We start from the raw sequence: 24,028 nt of genomic DNA on the forward strand, positions 1-24,028 counted from the left end.
GCTTCATTAAAAATATAATGCTAGCCTCTAGGACAAAAGCAAACAAACCTCTACACATTATGCCTCTTTAGCATAGTATTCAGTTCACAGAAAATCAGTGTAGGTTTCAATATGCACATAAGTTTCTTCTAAACATATTGCCTCCACAGAAATAATATGAGGTTGTCATCTTTCAGTTGTCACAGAATGTCCTTGGTTTGTGTTTGTATTCCTAAGCATGTAATGAAGACCCAGGAAATATTGGCAAGTAGAACTCAACACAGTTTAAATATCTTGTTAGTAGCCAGTATGGGGGAAAAAAAAAAAAAAAAGAAAATCTATGAAACAATAGATTTTCCCAGCACTTTCCAAATTCCAGAAATTGTTGGAAAATAGGCAGTCAATTGGAATCTTGAAAATGGTCACTTTTAAGATCCTGATGGACATGGTTCTGGGCCATCTTGTCTAAACTGCTTTTGCCAAGAAAGGCTGGACCAGATGATCTTTGAGGTCCCTTCCAACCTTCTATGTTTCTATGATTATGCCCTATCACAAAATATACTTAATGATGGGCAGTAAAAACATTCAGGTTAAGTACATAATTTCTAGAGATAACACTAAGTACAATCTGGTACCTGATTTATGAATACAGTGGAAAGAATAATTAAGGCTGCACAAGAATTTGTGCTTAAGCCACGGTCCAGGATTCTCCCCTTACTCTCAAACTACCTACCTATAAACTATTGTAATTTAGTCAGAAAAAATAAATGTGTATATCCAGAGTAATTTTTTTAAGTCCTTTTATCAAACCACAAATCAGAGGTGTTGGGACATCATCATCACATTTTACTCAGTCTGAAAATCACACAAGTCATTTTAAAAAATGAAGGACTAAGCTCAGTAAGGAAAACTCTGGATCTAGTCTGAAAATAATAAGAATGCACAGAATTTTCACTCTATAAGGTCATGTGAGTTCTCAAATAGTTCAGGCATTGTTCTCAGAAAAGTGCCTAATGATATTCTAAACTCAGCCTTGAGGATTCTGATATCAGACTTTATAAAGACTCCTTTTAGACCACTAAACCACTACTGGCTATTCTGTAGTATGTAAGATCATCAGAAATTTAATTTTGGGTACCTCATTTTATTCCTGTGATATCTATGCTGTATTTCTCTGCATCTTAGATGAGAATTAAACAGAACAACTTACAGTAGTCAGTACAACCATTAAGGCTACTGTTTTGTGTCTGATAATAATTACGTTTTCTGCAGGATTCAGGGAACAATCAAGCAAAGTGCATGGGACAAAATATGTGGTCTTAATACACGTATCTAAATTTCCTGTGAGATCATCAGAGTATCACTGTTTCCAATCCATGCATATACTAGGTGAATGAAAATAGGTATTATAGGTAAGCACCTCTGCAGCACTGTCACGCTATAAGCTAATTTCATAATACAGATTTCTGGAAAAGGTGGAAATCTTTAACAAGAACTAGCTGCTAACAACCCAAGTCTCCAAAAAGGCTGTTCTGGTTTAAACAGCATCTCAATGCCTACAGTGAGAATAGAAAACTTGATTTATCCAGAATCCTCACTAACCTTAGTGAAGTTTCCACCACCTGGGAAAAAACAGGAAGGGAACCATTACCCTTCCTTTAAAGAAAGTAGCGCACTTAAGTGGGTTGCCATAATATACAGTGTAAAACATCTATGGACAGAGACAGAAAATAGGAAGAACAGAAATGTCTCTGCCTAAGATATAAAATGTTAACTTAGCCTGTGTCCCCTTTTCGTCTATCATAGAATCATAGAATGATAGAATAGTTATCTAAGGATACTTCTTTTGATATTGAGGTTCCAATAGGCTTTAAGTACCTACTAGTTTAATTTTCCCTCACATTCCACAAACTGGGATATGAATATCCCTCATCAGTTGCCAACAAGCTAGACAATGTAGAGTAAGGGAACATTCTGTAATTCAGCTAGCAGAAAATTCTTAAACACGGAAGTCACCGCCTATAGGGGCATTTGTAAGTCTACAGCGCACACAAGTGGAGTATAGCAGTATATGCATGTTTTCATTGTTTTCAGTATAATGTAGAATCTCCTTGTAAATATTTCATCTTATTTAACTTTTAAGCCATCAGAGAAGCATGCCTTTTAAAAATGATAAAGACAGATATAAAATGTTGAGGAAGACTTGCCATTTTACTACTTTTTTTTTAGTTAATACATTAAAAACTTACCTACAATTTCTGAAGTTATCTAGAATGCTTAATTTTTTAAAAATATGATCATCAAGGTCACAGAGACTTTCCATATTTAGTTTGTTTGAGATGCATACTCTTTTAACAAAAATCTTTTAACAGAAAGAGCATTAGTACTTCAATTTAAGTGGCTGCGAAGCTTTTAACATTACATAAAATCTCTCAGAATTCCAACAGGCTAGCAGAGCTAACCATCCCTACAAATGCTTGAATTTTCACTGTTGCTGTCACTTGCAAACCAAGCATTTTTTCCACATTCACAATGGGACTGTCAGGATCTACCAAAGGAAAGAGCAGACTAATTTATGCATAACTGAACCCAAAACTCTTAGTCAAGGATGTGAAAATACTCCAGAGGTAATGATTAATCTATTATTAAACTAAAAATTCCATTGTGATTTAGTACTGTAAGTATGTATACAAATCAGATTCCATGCTTAGCCTAGCATATCTGGATTTTCCTTTATTTCACTTGCAAATATTTGACTGTCAAAAACCTTGTATTGAGTTCCAGCTTCCAACAGTAATATATAGTGACATTCACGGATGCCTCACCTACAGACAACATTTGGGTTTGTTTCAATAAAGGAAGAATTTTCACTTAGAAAGAAATGCACAGATGCAAGTTATTTCATTCACACTAGTCAGATTCATCAAGACCAATGTTTTCCTGTAATTTCAAAACTAGGTGTATACACTAAATATATATATACCTTATAAATCTCATAAGGATGCTCAAAATATCACCTCCTGTTAACAATTAAGGCAATTCAACATGTTCCCAAGAAAAAAGAAACAGTGCATATACATGTGTATGTTCATGCACATATACAAAAATTGGTATCCATCAGTCTCCAACCAATTCTCAGTAAGTTTTTACTTGTTCTATTCCTGCTGACAGTGACATAAAACATAAAGACTAAATTTCTTAAACTAATTAACTAAATCTAGACTTCCTCTGCTGTGCAGAAGTATGTCAAGCTAAAATCCTGCTTAATGAGCAAGCAGAAAATAAAGAACTAATATCTGAAGGAACTCAAATATGACAGATAGATGTTAATTTGTTTCTGTGGCTGCTCAACTGTGAAAGAAATTCCATTCATGGATATGTTAGCAGGTAACTAGAACTTGGAATTTTATAGACTGCCTGCAATATTTTCCAAAATGTGAAAAGAAAGATAATTAATATTCTTATATAATGAGGTGTTAAATTTATAGGAAATTTTAAATTCTATATCTATATTTAGTTATATAGACACACATTTTGAGTTTTGTTGGATTTACATGGTCCTCAACCCATTGTTTTGGAAGAATTAGTCCTGAAAGCTGCATCACAAATATATCTTTTTCTTCTACTGATGAACTTGGATTGATATAAACACTTCTTTTTTCCAGTAACCATTCCTACATAACCAGGTAATGTTCCTAAATTACTCTTTTGATGTCCTTTATAAAAGTACATTGACATCTATCATCAGAACTCCACCAAGAATTCTCTGCTAAGCTAAATCAGTCTCCTGGCACATTTACCTATTATCCTGTGTATCAGGACAAATCAGCTTGACCATATACCCTCTTCAGGTTCCTTATTGCAAGGCTATATGGATAAATAATTGATAAATGGTTGATTTATCACATTCATAAACCCTAGATAAGGTTTTACTCTTAGTTACAACACAGGAGATTAGAAGTATCAATTTTGTTTCTTACTCAATGAGATAACAATGTACTGCTAACATACCTGTCTGAGGCTTTCCAGCTTGGTTTGATGCAGTTCTTCATATTTCCATTTCCAAAGATATAATTCATTTTCTATCTTTTCCATTTCTTTTTGCAGAAATGCATTCATTCTGAAAAAGTATTTTACAAGTCAGCATTGCATCTTTTTGAGGTTGACAATAAATTGCTTCCCACAGATTGAGTTACATTTTGCTGCCTTTGTCAGCTGTATATCTGCTTTTTAATAAAAGCCTGTATTATCATCATATCATTACAGGAGATTTACCAAAAATATTAGCTAAAGAGAACAAAGAATCCCAGCAGTACAGAATTAAAAACTAAAAATAAATAACATTTGGGGATAAGCTGAAGAAAATTTGGGAACACCCTTCAGTTAGTGATTCAGATCACCTAACACATTCTGATTTAGTGAAAATCCTCAGAGAAAAGGTTTGGTATCAATTTTATTTGGGTACACGAAGAATGCTATTTTAGACACACACATTGGGGGGAATATATATATTCTATGTAGACAGTACTGAAACTGAAGATGATCTAATTTACACGTGTGTAACTCATGTCTCAAAAAATAATTACTCTTGAAAGAAAATGTTAGAAGAATTTTAGGAAAATTTATTATATAGCCCAGAGGCACTAAACCCTCATTCAGCATTTTCTCTGGTATGTTATTTGAAGTCCATTACTACATTCAGCAAAATTATTTAGGATAAACAATTCACAAGGAATGAATGATGATTCCTCAGAGAAAAGTACCGTATTACTGAAACAATGAACTTTGATACTTATCCTTCTAATCAATTAAAATAGTTTCAATCATTCAGGAAATAATGAAAGAAATATGAAGCAGCAGAGGCACTTCAGATGTTCTTGTCTTTGAGCCCAATTAAGAATTCCTTTCTGTGTTCACAGCAAACACAATTAGCCAAGTTCCAAAGACAAGAATGAACTTCTCGTAATTTCACATTATAGAATTCCTTAATAATTTAATTTTACATTTGTGTAGTGCATATGGTTAATTTTGCAATTTGGCAACAAAGTAGAATTTGGAACATAATTAAAAGTTAAAGAGAAAAATCTTAATTGCAAATAATATATATCAAGTTATATTTCTAATATTCTTATAAAATAATATCACAGTTAAAAATTCTGGAGTGTTCTGTTGGTGATAAACATCAATATGGGAACAAAGTCAGGACACTGAAGAAATTTAAAATTCAAGAAACAGTAAAATCACATAAGTACCATTATGTTGGGAGATTAAAAATTTGCAACATATAAATTTTGTGAAAATGAAGGGATGAAGAGCTACTATACCAGAAAAGAAAAAATGTTGACAATCCTGGCAACTAAAAAAACTGCTGTATGCCACAGTAGTTATTTTCTATTCTGAGGCTAATGGGATTTATCAGCCTTTTTACTAAAGATATTATTGGCAGGCAGAGATCAGTGAAGCAGCCTACCATTATTTAACAAAAGATCAAGATCAGAGCATATCTAATGGATCTTCTAGCCACCTATTTTAACTCCTTCTTATCTTATTAAATTACAGAATTAAACAGAATGGTTGAGGTTGAAAGGGACCTCTGGAGGTCATCTGGTCTAAACCCCCCTGCTCAGGAAGGGTCATCTAGAATTGGTTGCTCAGGACCACATCCAGATGGCTTTTGTAATGTCTCCAACAATGCAGACTCGGCAGCCTCTCTAGATAACCTGTGCCAAGTCACCATCACAGAAAAAAAGTGTTTATTGATGCTCAGGCAGCACCTTTCGCGTCCGTTGGCTAAGCCTACCCATGCAGCACTAAGCAATTCCTCTTTGATACGGTCAAACACCGGTGTAGTTGGTAGGTTTTGGTTTTAAAGCAAAGAAATACTTTAAAGTTCAAAAGGGAACAAATTAATATTTTGAAACTACAAGACATTAAGATGAGAACATTGATCCAAAAGATGACTAAAGATAGCTATTTTAGGAAAAAGATTCTTTAAAATACTGAGCAACTAGTAAGGTCAATGAAACCTCAAATGTGCATTTGATATCAGCCGTGTGCTTAGTAGAGGATTTTGATGTGTGATTTTACCTAACCATAAAGTTCTTTGATAGTCAAAACATAAGCTTTGAAGTTTTTTTGTTGTTTTGGGGTTTTTTTGTGCTCCTTTCTTTTGCAAAGCCTGATCTATGGCTGAAGGATAATATTGGCATTACCAAAGACAGCTCTAAACAGAATGCATGAAGCAGAGGTCCTCTCAGGGTGAAGAAACAAAACATCTCATGGAGACATTAGTCAGGTAACTAGGAGCAAGTCTAAACACTGGATCTGCATGAGCTAACGATTATGGAAAGAATGTGGCCCCAGTTTGGGAGTACTGCATGTAAACCGGAGAACTGTGCTGTATGAGTAAGATCATACTGACTGCCAAGGTAACCTTCGGCCTTAGGGTTCAAGCTGTCAATGATCCAAGTTTCCTTTTGATGCAGCACAGCTGTGTGTCCTTGGCTCAAGTTTGATGGGAAAATTGCTAAGTTGCAAGGAAGAAGCTGTGAGAAAGTACTTAAGTTTTAGCCATGCAAGATAAGTAAAAAATGCAAACAGGAGTGAGATTGTTGAGATAACAATCATTAGCAGCTCCAGGATACAGCAGCAGAAAAGCTGACATGAACAAGTCTAAAACTAAGAGGAAAACCTAGGAATCTGAGGATGGAAACTCAGCAAAATCATCTGAATCCACCAAGGAGTGGAGACCAACCTGAGCTGGCAGGTGACAACCTGTCCGACAAAGACTCGTGAGTCTTGAGACCCAAAGTCTCAAGAGACTGGTGACTATGTTAATACTTATCCTTGTAACATTATTCCCAGCTATTTATTGTCTCCATTGCCACAAAATAATTGCTTCATACTTTTAAGTTGCATATATTCTGCTTACAGAACATCTTTGCGCACAGGAGATATTACCCAAAGTGACCTAGAGAGGGAGCTGTTATACCAATGCCCTCTGTTATACAGAAATCGCTGCTCTGTGAGCACTTGCTGCCAGGGGTTGGCACTGGTGTAGACATGCCCCAGTTCTTACAATGTGCCAGTAAATTTATTATTATATACCACAGTCAATATGTATCTAGGCATAAATGGCAAAATCCATTGAAGGGATTAAAAAAATAACAGTTGAGAAATTATGCATGGATGTATACTGAGACTGCTGTTGAAAAATTAAGTACCTAGGACTCTAAATACTTCAACTAGAAGAAAATGGGTATGTGAGGCATCAGTCTCTTAACTCACATATAAAAAATACCATGACAAGCTGGAAAATATAGGCATTTTGGGATTTTTGCTTTCATAAAAATCTAAATCCTTTTTAATGAGATAGAACATACTTCTGGTGATCTGCTGCAATATGCTATTATTGTGTGTTTTCCACAGCTACCTAATTCCTATAGCAGAACACAGTAAACACTAGTTAGGAATTTAGCAGATTTTAAAAATATTTTTGTTTGTTTACTCAGACTTGTACTACCTACAGGACAGTTGTGCAGAAAAAAACCCAACCTGACAGGAAGGAAATTCTTTATCATAGTTTCCCATGACAGACTCTCTAAAATAAAACTCTTGAACATATTTGCAAAAGAGGGAATGTTTTCTTTTTTCATTTTCTGTTTAACTTCAGCTGATTTTGAAGTTACTGTCACATAGTGCATGAAGTCTCCTACTACATTCATCATACATCATGTAGCACATGTTTCCTTGGAAAGTCTTTTTTGGTGTGATTCAATCTTCCTCAATACTGATCGCCTATACAAAATCGCATGGAATTTCTACTAACAGACTCACATTCTAGCATGTAGTGTGCAATCAACATATAATCTCTTTAGTCCATAAAAATGAACATTTAGTCTTTATGTGAAGTAAACTTGATATGATACAATAAGCATACAATAAGTGTGTTATTCTCTCTCTGTTACCTGCTTTTGACATAGACCATACTACAAGTGAAGAATTAAGTTTAACAGAATTTTGCAGCTGTATTCATGTATTTTTAATTCAAAACCATTTTAGTTAGTCTGCAGTTGGACTCTTTCAGTCTGATGGCAGAATGTATGAAAATTCGTTATTATGCACAAAGGACTCCAATAACTATATACATTAGATATCACTGTATTGATACCAAATTTCCAGTAAGTATATATTTTTTATTAAATTCATATTCTTTAAAGCTCTATATGGAATACTTCTTATTTAAACAACAGAAAAGCTAAGAAAATCCATAAACACACTATGGTGGATTTTCTTTCTAAATTATCAGTCACGTAAATAACAGTTAATAAGGCTTAGAAATGGAAAAGATGAGCTATGAAAGTATTGCCATACCTATTTTAGAAAGTGTCTTTTAAACCTTTATTTTTGATAGAATTATCCCAAGTATGATATATTTTGCACTTACTCTCTTTCCTTCTGCAAGATTTTCTGCATTTCAGCCAACTGCAAATGCAAGACTGAAACATGTATTAAATCATTCTCTGTTGTCTCAGCTGTACTGTCCAAACTTTTTTTATGTTCCTCCAAATAAGTGCTGGGAATGACACTGGGAAAGGAATCGTGAGGCTTTGGAGCAATTTTTTGATTGTGATTACTTGGGTCTTTGAATACATCCTGAGAAAACAAAAATATGACATCTGAGAAAAACATAAATGAAAGGAAAAGACTTGCATAACTTTTGCAGGGACTACCAAGACTTTTCTAGACATTTAAGTCATGTAAGAAAAAGGAAATAAGTAACATCCTATACAGTTGCATATGGATAGAATGTGCAAAAAAAGTCACTGCAGTTGAATCATTTTCACTCTGTGATTCTCACACATTCTGTAATGACAGGCTTCATATCCAAAATATTTCTAATGCATCTTTACTAAAGAAATTAATTCCAATTATCATTAATTAGCTATAACTATGTTGAAGACAGAATCCTGGAACTAACAAAATCAGGAATGCAATTTATGCATACAAATAATATATTGAGAAACTCTGTGTAAGGACTCATACTTCCAGTGGAAATCATGTTGAAGCAGTTGACAGACGTATATAAGTTTCACAGCAGGAGCAAAGTTACCTGCATAACATAGCAATTAGATCCCATTCAGAAACTAAAAGCACTATAATGTTTATTTTGAAGACATACATGTTTTGAATACAAAACATAAGCAAAGATAATAACAATTAGGAAACAAACATTAAAAAGTAAAATACATATTTGTGAGGAAGACTGAACATCTCTTAAAAACAGTAGTATACTTTTTTAAAGTATTAAAGTTTTATCACTTCTGCTGAAATTTTTAAAGCTTTAGTAGATTACCACCAGTGCTATTTCATATCACTCTGTTTTCCTGAGGTTTTAAAATGCTTGTAATCTACATCAGAAAATATTAGAAACTGTTGAAAAGACTGTTTCCCATTCATATATAAAGTTTCAGTTTTCAAGTAGTGCCTTATTTTATACTAAGCAGAAAGTGTAACAGCTAAAATATATTTTGTGTCATTTCCTTCAAGGAATCCTGTTATGGCATGTTTATCTGCCCAAAAATATGAAATTCATGCTTTTATTTTTCCAAATTTCTTCTTATTAACAACACCATGGTGTGGCTTGGTTGTGGGTTTGTTTTTTTTTTTTTTTCAGAATTCAAGAGAATATAATGTAATTTGTATGCATTACAGAATGAGAGAAAAGAGAAAATTCTGGACATAATATATTCAGGCCTAAGATCTTGAAAGTTTCCATTGAACTGAAGTAAAAAAATTGTTATTTCTTACTACAATGACTGCTATCAGTCAGAAAAATAGCAAGTATAGTTTTTACATAGCACTTTCTATGAGGACTATGCAATTCATGCCAAGGCAAAGTAATAAAACTGGTATAACATGAAAAATAGTTCCATTTTGTTGAATGTAGCAGTTTCTTTTATATAGAACTTGGAGCTGTAATTAAACCATGCCCATACTTGATTGTTTAATTCTGCATAACAACATAATTGCTCTCCTTACCAAGCAAAAAATCTTGTGAATTTGCAGAAGGATTTGCCTCACCTCTTCTCACATTTTAGAAGTTGCATTAAAGGCGAATTAAATTATTTTATTTTAGAAGCCAAGAATCTACATTGATTTTTTTTTTGAGGAAAAAAGAAAAGCAAACCACAAAACATGGAAAATAAAGATAACAGAGGTAATGTTATCTTAAAACACAAGAGTCAGAACAAGTTATTGGATGTAACAGTTTGCCCCTGTTACCTAAATGTTTAGCCATAGGTGAAAGGTATGAATTGTTTTCTGTACTTCTCTATATTAGGAATATTAGAAATAATAGATGGGTGAAAAAAAAGTGTTTTTGCTGTTCAAGGGTTCAGGTAGTGTTTGGGGAAAATCCTTGAAACATCCTAGAAAATTTCTAGGTGTACTCTACCATCTCTTGCTTTTTCAAGACCTAAACCAATTCCCCATTCTTTACCTTTGTGTCTTCTATTCCAGGAATCTTGTTAATTTTGCTCAGCTCATTCACAGGTTCTCGTTCCAGAAATGTGAGCTGGTTTAGGTCTTTTTTAATATAAGATATTTCTGAGCAACTGAATTCTGTTTTCCAAGCAGTTGCATCTTCTAAATTTTTCTTCTCACTTACTAAATCTTGATTTATTTTTCTAAGCATACTCAGTTCTTTTACAACATTGTCTAATTTGATTCTCAATTGTCTTGCTTCCTCTTGGGCTTCATTTCTTTCTCCTCTAACTTTGCTCCATTTCTCCCTCCAGTTAGCAGTACAATCTGACCACCAGCGCATGGTCTTCTCCATTTGGGCAGCTCTGGCTTTGACTTCTTCCAGTTCCTGAATTTTTACTGCTTCAGAAATTTCCCAGTCACTGCTGTAATTTGCACGCATGTATGGATAATAAGATGAATATGGGTAGAAACTTTGAGATGGCAGATTTGAATTACACAAATGGCCATCTGGTTGGCAGCCTTCAGCCAATTCATAAGGTTGCCTTGGTTGGGTCTCAAAAACCTGCATTTCTTCCATTAGTTTCTGAACTGAGCCTAAATTAATGTTTTGATTAATCATCCAATTCCACTCCTAAAAAAAAAGACAAAGATAAATAATTTAGCTTTCCTCAATTAAATTATATTAATAACCTTAAACAGTAGTTTATTTTACTGTTAATAATGAGATATTCTTAATAATGCTGTTGATGTTTTAGAAATATGCTTCATCAACAAGAAAGAGCTATTAAATACATTTTATGTACACTTTCTGAGTACAGTATAAACAGACATACCTATTATTTGATAAGGAATTGCTAGCAAAAGAAGTGCCATTAAATAATCATAGTGGTCTCAAAAATTTTTGAGTCTAGACAAACCAGACAAAAGCATCTTCCTGCAAGACAAGATGAAATTAATATATATTTTAAATGTCTAGTAAGAGAGAAGTATTTGTATAATCTACAACCACAGATTCACTTGCTTTCGTTCCCAAACTGTGGAACTTCATACTAAGCAAAACTTACTTTATAATTTGCTTACCTAAGGGGAGAAAAAAAAATAAAATCACAAAACCCCTGACCTTTGGATTTTCTTTAATGCATGAGAAAAAAAACACAATCTTTTTACTAGGGACTTTATTTTGATGTATACATTCTCGATGTTCTCCAGGAACTATATTCTTCTAATATTCTTGAAAAGGTAGTACTATCCTACTGTATTGTATAGTGCCCCTCATGATGACATGACTGCAAATAAACCTTGCTGCATTCCTTTTCATTATGTATCTGCTATTACTTATTTGGCCCAGAAGTAAATCAATGCCTCAGAAATTGCTTTTCCACCTCAGAGCTGAGAAAATGCTGTTGTGGACAGTCTGTAGAGACTAGTCACTCTTGTCTCCTTGTTTCGTAAAAAGAACCAAAACCCCCAAAAGACTAGAAATGTTGCTGTATCAGTAGAAGACTACATATTTTAGGCTAAAAAAAAAAAAAACCCGAAAAAAGAATGTTCTTACATTCCTACATCCATCTGTAAAAAAATCATGTTAATGTTAGTGTTAAAACCTGTGTCTGAAATGTGGAAGGCCAATGCAGAAAACAAAATTCTGAAGGGTAGTCTTGGCATTATGATTCAGTCATGTTTCATTTCAGCTGAATAGAATTTTTTACACATTTTTTTGTTCCTGTTTCCTAGCTGTTTTCAACTATTCTGTGCTTTCCAGGACATTTATTTGCCATTTGTTAGAATCTTATGCAGAACTACTGTCATCAAGTATGGATATGAGAGCAGGAAAAAGACAGTAAAAGACTCCATGATCAATGGTGTATCACCACCAACCCCCTTCTTGTTGCCTGACCTACATCCAGAATTTCAATTTGAATAAAATTTATCCAAAATACTAAGATATTAAGACCCAGAATTTTGTATGAGGAAAAATAGAGCCAAAATAACACAATATTTAACTTTCACAATAAGTTGTTAATTTAACTTCTGGTTTGTGATAATGCCTTTTGTTTCCTACAGATTTAATTAAAACAAAGCAAAACCAAGCCACTGTAAACTTTAAGTATATAATGCAATAGTTGAGGTTTTGGGGGGTTTTAAATAGTACAATAACTTTTTCTCACATTTTTTGTTTCTATCCCAGACTAGTAGATGCCTGCGGAGACATTCATTACTATGTTCAGTAGGTTTTATAAATGGATTTTGCTAGTAGCTTTGCATATTCACTGAAATATGGCAGAACCTGGGGAGTGTACAGTTTACAAATCTTAAAAGTTGGAGAAATAAGAATGGAAATAATTTTCTTTGTCCGAAACTTCAAAAGACCTGAGAAGAGAACAAAAATCTTCATGAATTGGAATCACCTGTTGCTGTGGTTTCATTACTGATTTGAGGTAATTTTACTGCAAACTACTGCCAAAAAGGGTGATCTCATTCACTGGCCATGATTTCTTGGCCCCCCACAACTGCGTGGCTCTATTGGTCTTGAGGCTGGAACACCACTAATCAGATCAAACTTAAAGCTGTTATATTTGAGGTAGGCTTGTACAGTAGCCTAGCAGGCTTCAAATCATTTTTTGATATGCTGACCTTTGCCTGGACTTTTTATCATAGATACGTGATGCTAACTCTGCACCTAAAATTAAAACAAAAAAGAGAATAAATTGTTTGTCCTCAGGAAACATTAGTATTGTCTTAGCCCACCATAGTGAAGAAGAGGAGATATCTGAATGTGTCTTAAATTCAGAAAATCTACTCAGAACAGCTTTTTATGAATCTCCTATAATCCTGCAAGAGGTAGAATGATATCTTACCAGTCAAGAGTTTGGGAACAAAACAAAGTATATATGTAGTATTCAAGATTATATTTAAAATGCTGTGTTTGACTTTTGTGAGAATACTGTATGCAACTGAAAAAAGAGAATGCATTTCAGTGAAGACTAGAGCAGACTTGCTCTCCCATGGAGAAAAGGCTTGTGTGGTTTTGCCTGCAAACTTCCTTTCCTGGCAAACAACTACGATGTATCATGCTGATCCATTATGGTGACCCTCGCTGTCAGGTTAGTGAGCCTCTAAGACCACGGGTGACAAAAGCAAATGAACTGCCACACATCACTGTAATGCATTTCCCAACTTCTTTTTATTCTTATTATGTATAAAAATACTAGATGTCTAGACTTGGACATTTTAATGTAAAGTTCAAGTTTCTGCAGGTATTTTTCACAAGTATTTTCATTTTATCTGAAGAGTAATAGCTTCCTGTGAGTGTTAAAACACAAGGCTAGTAGAATTAAGGGTGGATATTCTTATGCAGCTAGTTTAATACTGGATACATACGTCTATGCCTATGTCTGAAGAGCAAATCTGTTGTTACAGAGCTGTAGAGCAACTGATTAAAATAAGCAATAGGCATTCCGGTTTAGCTATGAACAACAAAGACTTGTTCTTGCATCTGTTTTAAAAGAAATAGACTAAAATATTTTTCTTGAAAGGAAAAAAGACATAAAAATAATACAAATATATTGACTATTATGAAAGTGCCTCCAATTGTCAGAATCTCACAGTTCCAGAGGAATGCTTATTGAGGTATTATTCAAATTCTGCTGGATGAAATTGGTATTAAAAAAAGAATTCATTTGATATTGAAACCCTAGCAAATAATTTGACAGTATTAGAAGAAACTGAGGCTAGGGGAACCTGGGAAATGTTTAGAGGAAAGAGTAAAGTAAAAATATTTTAATGATAAACATGCAGCTCATGCTAAAGCCTGATATATGCTGAGAGCATTGCCATCAGACCAAAGCAAGAGCAACACATACATAGGACACAAGGAACAGGAAAAGAAAAGGGATGCTATCACCTGCAGCCAGCATCTCCTGCATCTTTGCAAAGTAGCTGTCTAGCAGTTTATTCAGAATCGGTGAACTCTTGGAAATGCTCTAAATCAAATTTCTGAGCTTAAAAATAGAAATATCTCAGCTTACACCTAATTTTTTGAAGCAGATCCAACAGCAGCCAGACTGATGAGGCTTTTGAGTTTGCCAGTGTGATACAGGGGGCATCCATGCGTGATGGGGGATGACAAATAAGCACTCTCATCAGCATCTTGGTATTTTGCTCATATATAAGTTATGTATTAGAGAACTTGTGAGTTAGAGAATTTATGAATTAATAAAATAATGAATTTCTGAATTCACATGTTGGACTAGTATGTACAAAGATGATTCAGCCACTGTTGGACATTTGTGTATTTTAATAGGTTTTTTGGGGGGGAGAGATTTATTTCCTTCAGTTTTAGTTGTTTTTTTTTCAAATGAGGTCACAAAATGGAATTTAATTTACAGAGCACATTGTGCTGTAAATTTGAGAGACCCAAACAGACTATTACAATGGATGCAGATTATTATAATTCCACAATCTGGGTCTGATCATGGTCTCTGTGATCAAGTTAAGAAAATTATTGTTTTAGAACTGAAAATTAAAGATAGTGATTTCATGACTTCTCAGTGCACAGCTTAAGATCATTCTATTTATTTTTTCCACAGCTATAAGACATAACAATATTAAACAATATGCTATATTTTTGTTTTCTGTTGTTTCCAAACATCATATTCTATATATGTGTCATAACTAAAACCAGCCAAAAAAAGTCCTGAAGAGACAAACAATGCAAATTATTTACTTCCTGTTACAAGTTATGTGGTCATTTTTCCTATTTATACTTCTCTAGCTACATTCCTTTTAATATCAAAATACCAATACAAACCTATATTTATTTCCAAACCATAATTGATTCACTTCTCATGTCCAGTAACTAAAAAAACTTATGCTTGAAAACCATAAAATGTAAAGTTATGTTTCTGACTTCACAATGAGAAATATTTGTGGGTTTGTGAGGGTTTTTTTGTGGGTTTGGTTACTTTTGGGGTGGTTTTTTTTTCAATTATGAAATATCTATAGTGCCTGAAAGAAATGTTTCCTCACTGCATCAATTTGGACATTATGGTGTGTTAAGTGTGTCTTTCAAATAATATGAAATCACAGCCACAGTTCATTATTGTCCTGACAGATAAAATAAAAATTATGCAACCTCATCTTCCTTCTAGAACCTATCCTCAGCCTGAACTTTTGAAGTATAAGAGATGATGTCAGGCTTAAATCTCAATTTCAAAGTTCCTTATTTTTCAAAGTACAGGATTAAAAACTCACTAGTTACCTCATTATTTCCTCATGGTATAAACACTTCTGCCTTGAAAATAAATAAATACATTTAATCACAGGAGAGGTTAAAAAATTTCAGAGGCAGTAAAAGGAGTAAGACCAAATGTAAGTAAGCATTTGTTAGTAGAATCTGCACAAAACTAGAGTCAGATCTCACTTCTGAGTTGATTACTGCTAGATGAGGAGAAGAAATAACATGACAGAGAGAAAGAAGGTAAAATAGAGAACCAAGCTTGGTCTTCCATTAAAGAAAGCCAGAAACAAAGTTTGTCAACTACTATATCAAGCCTAAAAAGTTTGAAAACAAAGACTTTCTATTGTTAATAATAGCTTACTTCTCCTGATTTTTTCAAAATTCACATGAAGACATGTACAATAAAATTATACATACATATAATTTATCATTACACAAAATGAAATATGAAGCAGTCCTAAGTGGCTCAGTCTAGTCACACCAGTCGTATTGTCAGTTTACCCTCATACACATTCATAAAAAAAAAAAAAGGAAGGTAGCCACAGATTACAATAAATTCAAAAAGAAACAAATTCTACTCTTTTTTGCCTTTTTTGGCTGCCACTTCTAATAAACTCTAAGCAGTTTGGTTACTACTTATGTATTCATTATGATTTAGGTCTACTGGTTAACAGAACTCATTACCTATCATTGCAGCATCTTCTAAAATTCTTTTGCATAGAGAATCTGATGGTTTCTCACGTGTGACACTGTATTCAAATACTTAGAGTTAAATATGTATAACAAATATTTGTACATACAGATGTTGTTATTTACTACCCGTAAGGCCAAATGAAGCTCTGAAGTGCTGTTTTAAGTAAAATTTACAGCAATTTAGTTTTCCCAAGAATGTTTTGTTTGATTACAAACCTTCATAATGCATCAACCATAATTTTCATACATTTGGGTCTATAGATTTCATACTCATTTCTCAGCCACCACACTTGAAAAAATAAGTTTTATAATCTGATCATGCAGAGGGGAGGGGAATGTGTGTGAAATGAACTTTCCCAGAGTCTCAAGCAGAACTAAGTGTTAAGCAGAAGACAAGCTTAACTCAATTGAACTAGCTAGCTGTGGTTTATGAGACACAAGAGTTTGCCTGGTTTGTTTTTTGATGTTGCCTATCATTTTTATTAGAAATTTTTATTGATTTCAGTAGGGCATTTGATACTGTCTCCCACAGCATCCTCATAGATAAGTTAAGGAAGTGTGGGCTTGATAATCAGGTAGCGAGGTGGATCAAGAGCTGGTTGAAGGGAAGAAGGCAGAGAGTTGTGGTCAATGGGGCAGAATCTAGCTGGAGGTTTGTGACTAGTGGAGCCCCTCAGGGGTTGGTGCTGGGACCAGTGCTGTTTAATATTTTCATCAGCGACCTGGATGAGGGAACTGAGTGTACTCTCAGCAAGCTTGCTGATGACACTAAACTGGGAGTAGTGGCTGACACACCAGAAGGCTGTGTTGCCATTCAGTGAGACCTGGATAGGCTGGAGAGTTGGGCAGGGAGAAATTTGATGAAATTCAACAAGGGCAAGTGTAGAGTTTTCCATCTGGGGAAGAACAACCACATGTACAAGTACAGGTTGGGGGTTGACCTGCTGGAAAGTAGTGAAGGGGAAAGGGACCTGGGGGTCCTGGTGGATAGGAGGATGACCATGAGCCAGCAATGTGCCTTTGTGGCCAAGAAGGCCAATGGCATCCTAGGGTGCATAGAAAGGGTGGGGTTAGTAGGTCAAGAGAGATTCTCCTCCCCCTCTATTCTGCCTTGGTGAGGCCGCATCTGGAATATTGTGTCCAGTTCTGGGCCCCTCAGTTCAAGAAGGACAGGGAACTGCTTGAAAGAGTCCAGCGCAGAGCCACAAAGATGATTAAGGGAGTGGAACATCTCCCTTATGAGGAGAGGCTGAGGGAGCTGGGTCTCTTTAGCTTGGAGAAGAGGAGACTGAGGGGTGACCTCATCAATGTTTACAAATATGTAAAGGGTGAGTGTCAGAATGATGGAGCTAGGTTTTTTTCAGTGATGTCCAGTGATAGGACAAGGGGCAATGGGTGTAAACTGGAGCATAGGAGGTTCCATGTGAACATCAGGAAAAACTTTTTTACTGTGAGAGTGACAGAGCACTGGAACAGTTTGCCCAGGGGGGTTGTGGGGTCTCCCACATTGGAGATATTCAAGGCTCACCTGGACAAGTTCCTGTGTGATGTACTCTAGGTTACCCTGCTCTTCCGGGGGGGTTGGACTAGATGATCTTTTGAGGTCCCTTCCAACCCTTGGGATTCTGTGATTCTGTAAATGATCAATGCAAAAAAAGAAGCAAAATCAACTTCCTAGGTAATTAGGATAAGTATGAACAGTCAAAGTTTTAGATCTTTACGAGTTATACACCATACAAACAGGTTTATAAAACCCAGTGTAAACTTCTGGACTAAACAAGTAGCCAATTTACGTGAGTTCTAATCTCATCCCATTGATTTTATGTGGATATTGATAATCTACCTTTATTTTCTGAATGATGCTGTGCACAATTATTAGGAAAGACATGCTATGAATAATAACTTCATAGTAAATTCAGACTGTATTTAAACTAAGGCAATGTTAATTCATACAGATGAATTCCTATCGGTTAAAGGTCTGGCCTAATAAGCATCTCCTGCATAGCATAGATTTTTTTTTTAGAACAATAGTAACTTGCTCTCGAAACTAAAACAGATAATTGCTTCAGAAGAATAGGTTTCACATTAGCTAATATCAGCTCAGTATACTGAAACACTATATTTTTTCAGTGCTTATAGGTAAAGATGCAAATTAACTCTTCATGTGATTTATGAAAGCACCTAGGCATCTTGTTCTTCAGATGCAGTGAGATTTCCTCTTAATTACATTAAAATGGTTTCTGATTTTTTTTTTTTCCCAGCAGTTCCACAGCTGAGGTAAAGAATAACCAGGTGCATGAGTCTTCCTCTTCCATTTCCACAGAAAGCAGACAAAGTTAGTGTGTTTAATATGACAAACGTTTTTTACTGCACGTTGAAGTGAACATCAGTGCTAAAGTTGTCATAACCCCTTTACTGGAGATATGTAAGTTAAGCAGGTAGGTTCTTACACTGATCAGCTAAATTGCAACCGAACCAGTTGTCAATCAACAACAGAATATCTCAAAATACTCCATGCAATCAGAGCTGTCAGTGTGTAAATATAGGATATGCAGCTCAGCCAGTACACACATCTGTTATCTTGGTTATACTGACAGACAGTCCTTTAACATGACACAGAAGAATGCCTTTCATGGATTTGCTCTGTTTTTCTGGAAAGAAGGAAAAGTATGGGAATAATACCCAAGACATACATTATCCACAAGATTAGATCTACCTTTGAGCATGTCGTTCATAAATGATTTTAGAAGTGTTAAAATTTACAAGCATTTAAGCCAGTTGTAAGTTACAAGTCAAAGAAGAAAAGGAAGCCAAAATCATTTCATTCACTGTTTATCCAGGGTATTTGTTAATCAATTTAAGATATATGAAACATAAATATTTGCAAGTAAGCTTTAAATAAGCTTACAATACACTATTAAAAATGAATACCATTGTGTCATGTCAGATTCTCAATGTTTAGGTTCCTTTGCCAGCCACGGCTAACATTAGCATGCTACTATTTAATGGGGTTTTTTATTTATTTATTTTAAAATGCAAATTAACCTCTTTGTGAGAGCCTCCATAAGTTCTTATTTGGTATAGCTAAAATATAAGATGCTCAGCTACTCCGAAATGGCACTGAGCACTTCAAAGATCTATGGGTTTAGGTTTTTTTTTTATTTTTGGTCCCCCTTCTGTTCCTCCTCTCCCCATGTTTTTCACACTGAGTTTTAGATAAAGTCAGCCGAGCTTCCTTCAGTTTCAAAAGGAAGTTGGAAAAGCCAACTGAAAACAGACTTCTTTACTCATTCTGAAAAGCACTTTACTGAACAAGAATTAGGTTAGATACAATTGTAATACCTGTTCATCCAAACAGCAGAGGTCACTTAAATGTATAGAGAAGCTTCACTGCTTAAAGAAAAAATCATCAAAATTTTATTTTCTAGAGTTTATATCAAATTTCTGACAACTTTTTGAATGTTACTTTAAACTGGACAGCTTCACTTTCATTTATAGGCTTGTTTTGCTTAGTAACAAAACAACACTGAGAGCTTTTTTAATTTTGTTTTCAATATGTGAAGATATAAAGGCATGTACCTGAAAAAAGTCAAGTTTTTAATCCCTGTTTATATTCTGACAAATTCTGAATTTTTATGATATAAGAGATTAAGAATAGTCTTGTTATAGTTGAAACCATTTATCTTTTTCTAATGAAAGACTGACTTACTTTCAAAAGCAATTTCATAACACTGGAAGTAGGGAAAACTAATCACAGATATCTGATGCATTGTTTCAGACCATGAAACATTCCAATGCTTTTTTGGAGACAGAACAATTTTTTTTCAAAACAGTATTCAGTGTCAGTCTGGAAATAAGTGATTTTCCCACCCACATAAGACAAGTAAGAATGCTCATGAATATTTTGTTTTCTCTGGGACAGAGCCTATCTCTTTGGCTTGTTTGACCACTTTGATACAGTTGTATCAGAATTAATGATATTGTTGTGCAAAGACACGATCAGCTTTATCAGGATAGTTTTAGAAGTAATTTCTTCCATAATTAATGATTATTCTTAAAAAAAAAGTATGAAGAAAAAATACTTCTTGGACATTTGCATGCAATTATTCTCCATTGTCTTTAGCCACTGCAGTTTTTTAGCACCACCTCATGTCTTTAAACAGTTCAAGGACTCGTTTGTGGGATTTAATGATATAAGATAGCATTTGGTGATGACTCCAGCTCCACTAAGTCTTCTTTGAGGGAAATGTACTTAAGAAATAATTCATAGTGTCACATAAGCCATGGCTTTACAGTTCCTAGGGTGGCCATATGAAATAATCCACAAATTATCATGTGCTGTAGTCTAAATAGTACTCAAATGCATAAAGAAGCATAGCTATTCTCTCAGTACCTACAGTAGGCCATCAAGTAGTCCCACCAAAAGAGAAGAAATTAATATGTACTGGTTACTCATGCAGGCTCCTTTGGCATACTTTGTTTTGAATATTGTTCTTCAGACAGAATGGAAGTGGGTAACATTTACTAGTCTTGTCAACCCACAGAAGTGTCAACTAGTAGAATAACTAATTTGTACATTTCAAATGATTCCGAGATATAAACCTCTTGGTGCTGCAGTCAATGGCAGTGTATAATGGCTGTTCAATACCAGCTACTATAGATTATTCATTTTCTAAAAATTTATTAGAGGTTGACATTAATACTTTAAGGCAAAAGAATGGCCTCAACTAAAAACTGGCTACATGTAAATACATAAAAATGACAGACTTCTTATTTTCACATTTTTTCAATAAGTTTTTCATAGAATCTTCTGCAGAGGGCACCTGACAGTTCCATTAATTATACCAAATAGATTACAGAAATCCTTTTATCTTTATTATATTATCCAAAGAATTGTATTCACAAACTTGAAAGAATGTGAATTTTCTAACATAAATAATAAAAAACAAAAGCTAGGTTTCTAGCAAAAAAGGATCAGTGAGAATTAAGACAAAATGCAGCTATCTGGATAGTCAGTAGGAGGTCTGTTAATACTACTTGTTATATATATTTATTAAACTCATCAACATTACTTTTGAAATTTGTCCCTTGGTTCTCATTACGAATGGATCATCAACAAAGTCTCATACCATCTGGGATATTTGCCTTTAAATAATGTAAACTATATATCTTTGCCCAGCATCAACAAGTCATAGTATCCATAAATTATATTTCATTGCATTACAACAGTATCATATAGCTAAGAACACTCTCTTTCCTTATTCTATCGTCAGGTATTTTCTGAAGGAAGTTAGGATTATACAACTCAGTAGTGTAATTTATAAAAATAGAAACACTGTGAAAACAAACAAAAAATGCAATATGAAGTGCTGCAAACTCATAACAATATTCTCATGATATATGTTTGTAATACCAATAATGATTAAAAGTTATGAATGCTTTATCAGTTTATCCTATTGCAGATTATAGTGCTTTATAGAAGTTTTTCAGTATTGAAACAGTATAATCCTTGAACTTTCTGCACTTATAGTAATTTCTAAATAAAAAATAAGAAATAATAATTTAACAAAATGCCACTTGAAGATTTTGAAAACTTACCTGATTATGGTAAGTAAAGGTCCTACTACATCTGAAAAACAAGCTACAATTAATGGGGTGTTAGAATTAATACTCCCTGAAAGTAGTGAAAAAGATAGATGAGAAAAATATAGCTAAATCTGACTTAGCCATGTATTTCAAATACTGTTTTCTGATCTTCAGTATTTTTGGCTGGATATTTCACATTGTTTTCCTTCTTATCATCAGCATGATAGTCACTCATACTTTGTCCCTAAAGAGAAATATAAAAATTAAACAGCAAACCCACATGCTTAAGAGCCCTTACCCTCCGAGTTTGCTGGGCTCCTCTTGCTTCTCAGTGTTACAGACACATATGTAAACAACAGAATTTCCTGCATCCTTTTCTCATCTGCACTGTACTGGGATGTGGCCAACAGGATTATTTACAGCAGTAAAGCCACTCCACAGTAACTTGAAGAAGATTCTCATTGGTCAGGCTTTATCAAAACTTAACCCACATTTTTCTTTAAAGTATAAGCCATTTATGCAATATAAAACTTTTTCCATATTTTCTTCACTAAGTATCGCTTTATTCAGTTTTTTTATTTCTCCCTACCTTTCTAAACTGAAGTCTGTAATCCCAGACTATTATTATATAATATATAATAATATATTATATATATAAAAATATATATAAGTATTATATATAATTTTAAACTATTTATTCCAATCACAGTAGTTAAGCACAAGTAAGAATATTTTCTAGGTTGGGTAGATTCTTATGCCACTACTTGCTTTTACTATATTTCCTGAGTTTTCAATATCCTATAATCAAACTAGTTTTTCCCACTGCATAACTGTATATCATCGAGCCAATACCTGTATTCTTATAATTGATTCAGTAATTAGAAGATGTTGAAAATTATGAAAAATCTCTGTCTACATTCCATTACCCCTACTGCAGGAATTCACTTTTTAAAAATAAAGTTATATGCACATCATAACTTACACAGTATTTTATTTCTTTGTAACTAACCACATTCCAACCCATTCATGACTTACTTACAGAACTCATTTTCCACCATTATTCACTTACTGCAATCTCTGAATGCATCCAAGAAGCATGTTCCATTGCCCATATTCAAACAAATTCTTAGTTTCTAAATAAATTGATGCACATTAGTTTTATCTGAGAGGAAATCATGTCACTTTGATCACAACTGAAAATATCTTCACAAGTGAAGACCTGAAGACCTGTAACAGAGAATGTATTGTTTATCATTCAAAAAGAAGAAAGCATTAGTACACCACATGAAGGAAGTAGCCCTGTTGGAAGTACAGAATCACAGAATGATTGAGGCTGGAAGGGACCACCTAAGGTCATCGATTCCAACCTCCTGCTCAGGCAGCATCACTTAAAGCACATTGCTCAAGAACAAGTACAGATGGCTCATGACTCTCTCCACGGGGAGGCTCCCCAGGCTCTCTGGGCAATCTGTTCCAATGCCCAGTCACCCTCACAGTAGATAAGTTTTTTTCTCATGTTCAACTGGAACTTCCTGTGTTTTAGTTTGTGCCCATTGTCTCTTGTCCTATCACCTGGCACCACTGAGAGGAGTCTGCCCCATCCTCCTTACACCTTCCCTTTAGATACTTACTATGCTGAATTCTTTGTCACAGAGGTCTTAAAATCCTCAAAGCCTCTTTTTCAGGTTTTTTTTTTCTCCTGACTACTTTTTGGAAAGGAAAACCATATTCTTTCAAGAAAGAAAAAAGGCACAAAAAATAATGCAGAATAGATGAATAGTAAAGTTATAACCAAAGCTCAGGCTCTGTTACATTCCATAGTAAATGACAATTCTTGGAGGAATCTTGATTTTACACAGTTGTTAAAGATGCATTAAAATTTAATAAAAAAACTTATACTGTAGATTTGGGAAGTTACCCTGTGAAATTCTATTGACCAAACTATGCAGATCACAGAATCACAGAATCCCAAGGGTTGGAAGGGACCTCAAGAGATCATCTAGTCCAACCCCCTGATGACAGGTTTTATAAACTTTGATGAAG

General features: G+C 34.4%; 1 protein-coding gene across 1 annotated transcript in view; it reads right to left on the reverse strand.

The window, feature by feature from the left end:
* LOC133214483 (coiled-coil domain-containing protein 102B-like) overlaps positions 1-22,555 on the reverse strand; it is a 39,861-nt gene extending 17,306 nt beyond the window's left edge. The window contains 4 exon segments of the mRNA XM_061357393.1: positions 3,991-4,099; positions 8,426-8,634; positions 10,463-11,098; positions 22,284-22,555. Of these exon segments, the coding sequence (XP_061213377.1) occupies positions 3,991-4,099; positions 8,426-8,634; positions 10,463-11,086 (942 nt within the window). The 5' untranslated portion in view covers positions 11,087-11,098; positions 22,284-22,555.
* Positions 22,556-24,028: the final 1,473 nt, after the last annotated feature.

This window comes from Neopsephotus bourkii, unplaced genomic scaffold, assembly GCF_033783945.1.
Source record: "Neopsephotus bourkii isolate Nb327-2 ecotype Australia unplaced genomic scaffold, CSIRO-AGI_Nbou_v1 NB_894, whole genome shotgun sequence".
Classification (NCBI taxonomy): Eukaryota; Metazoa; Chordata; class Aves; order Psittaciformes; family Psittacidae; genus Neopsephotus; species Neopsephotus bourkii.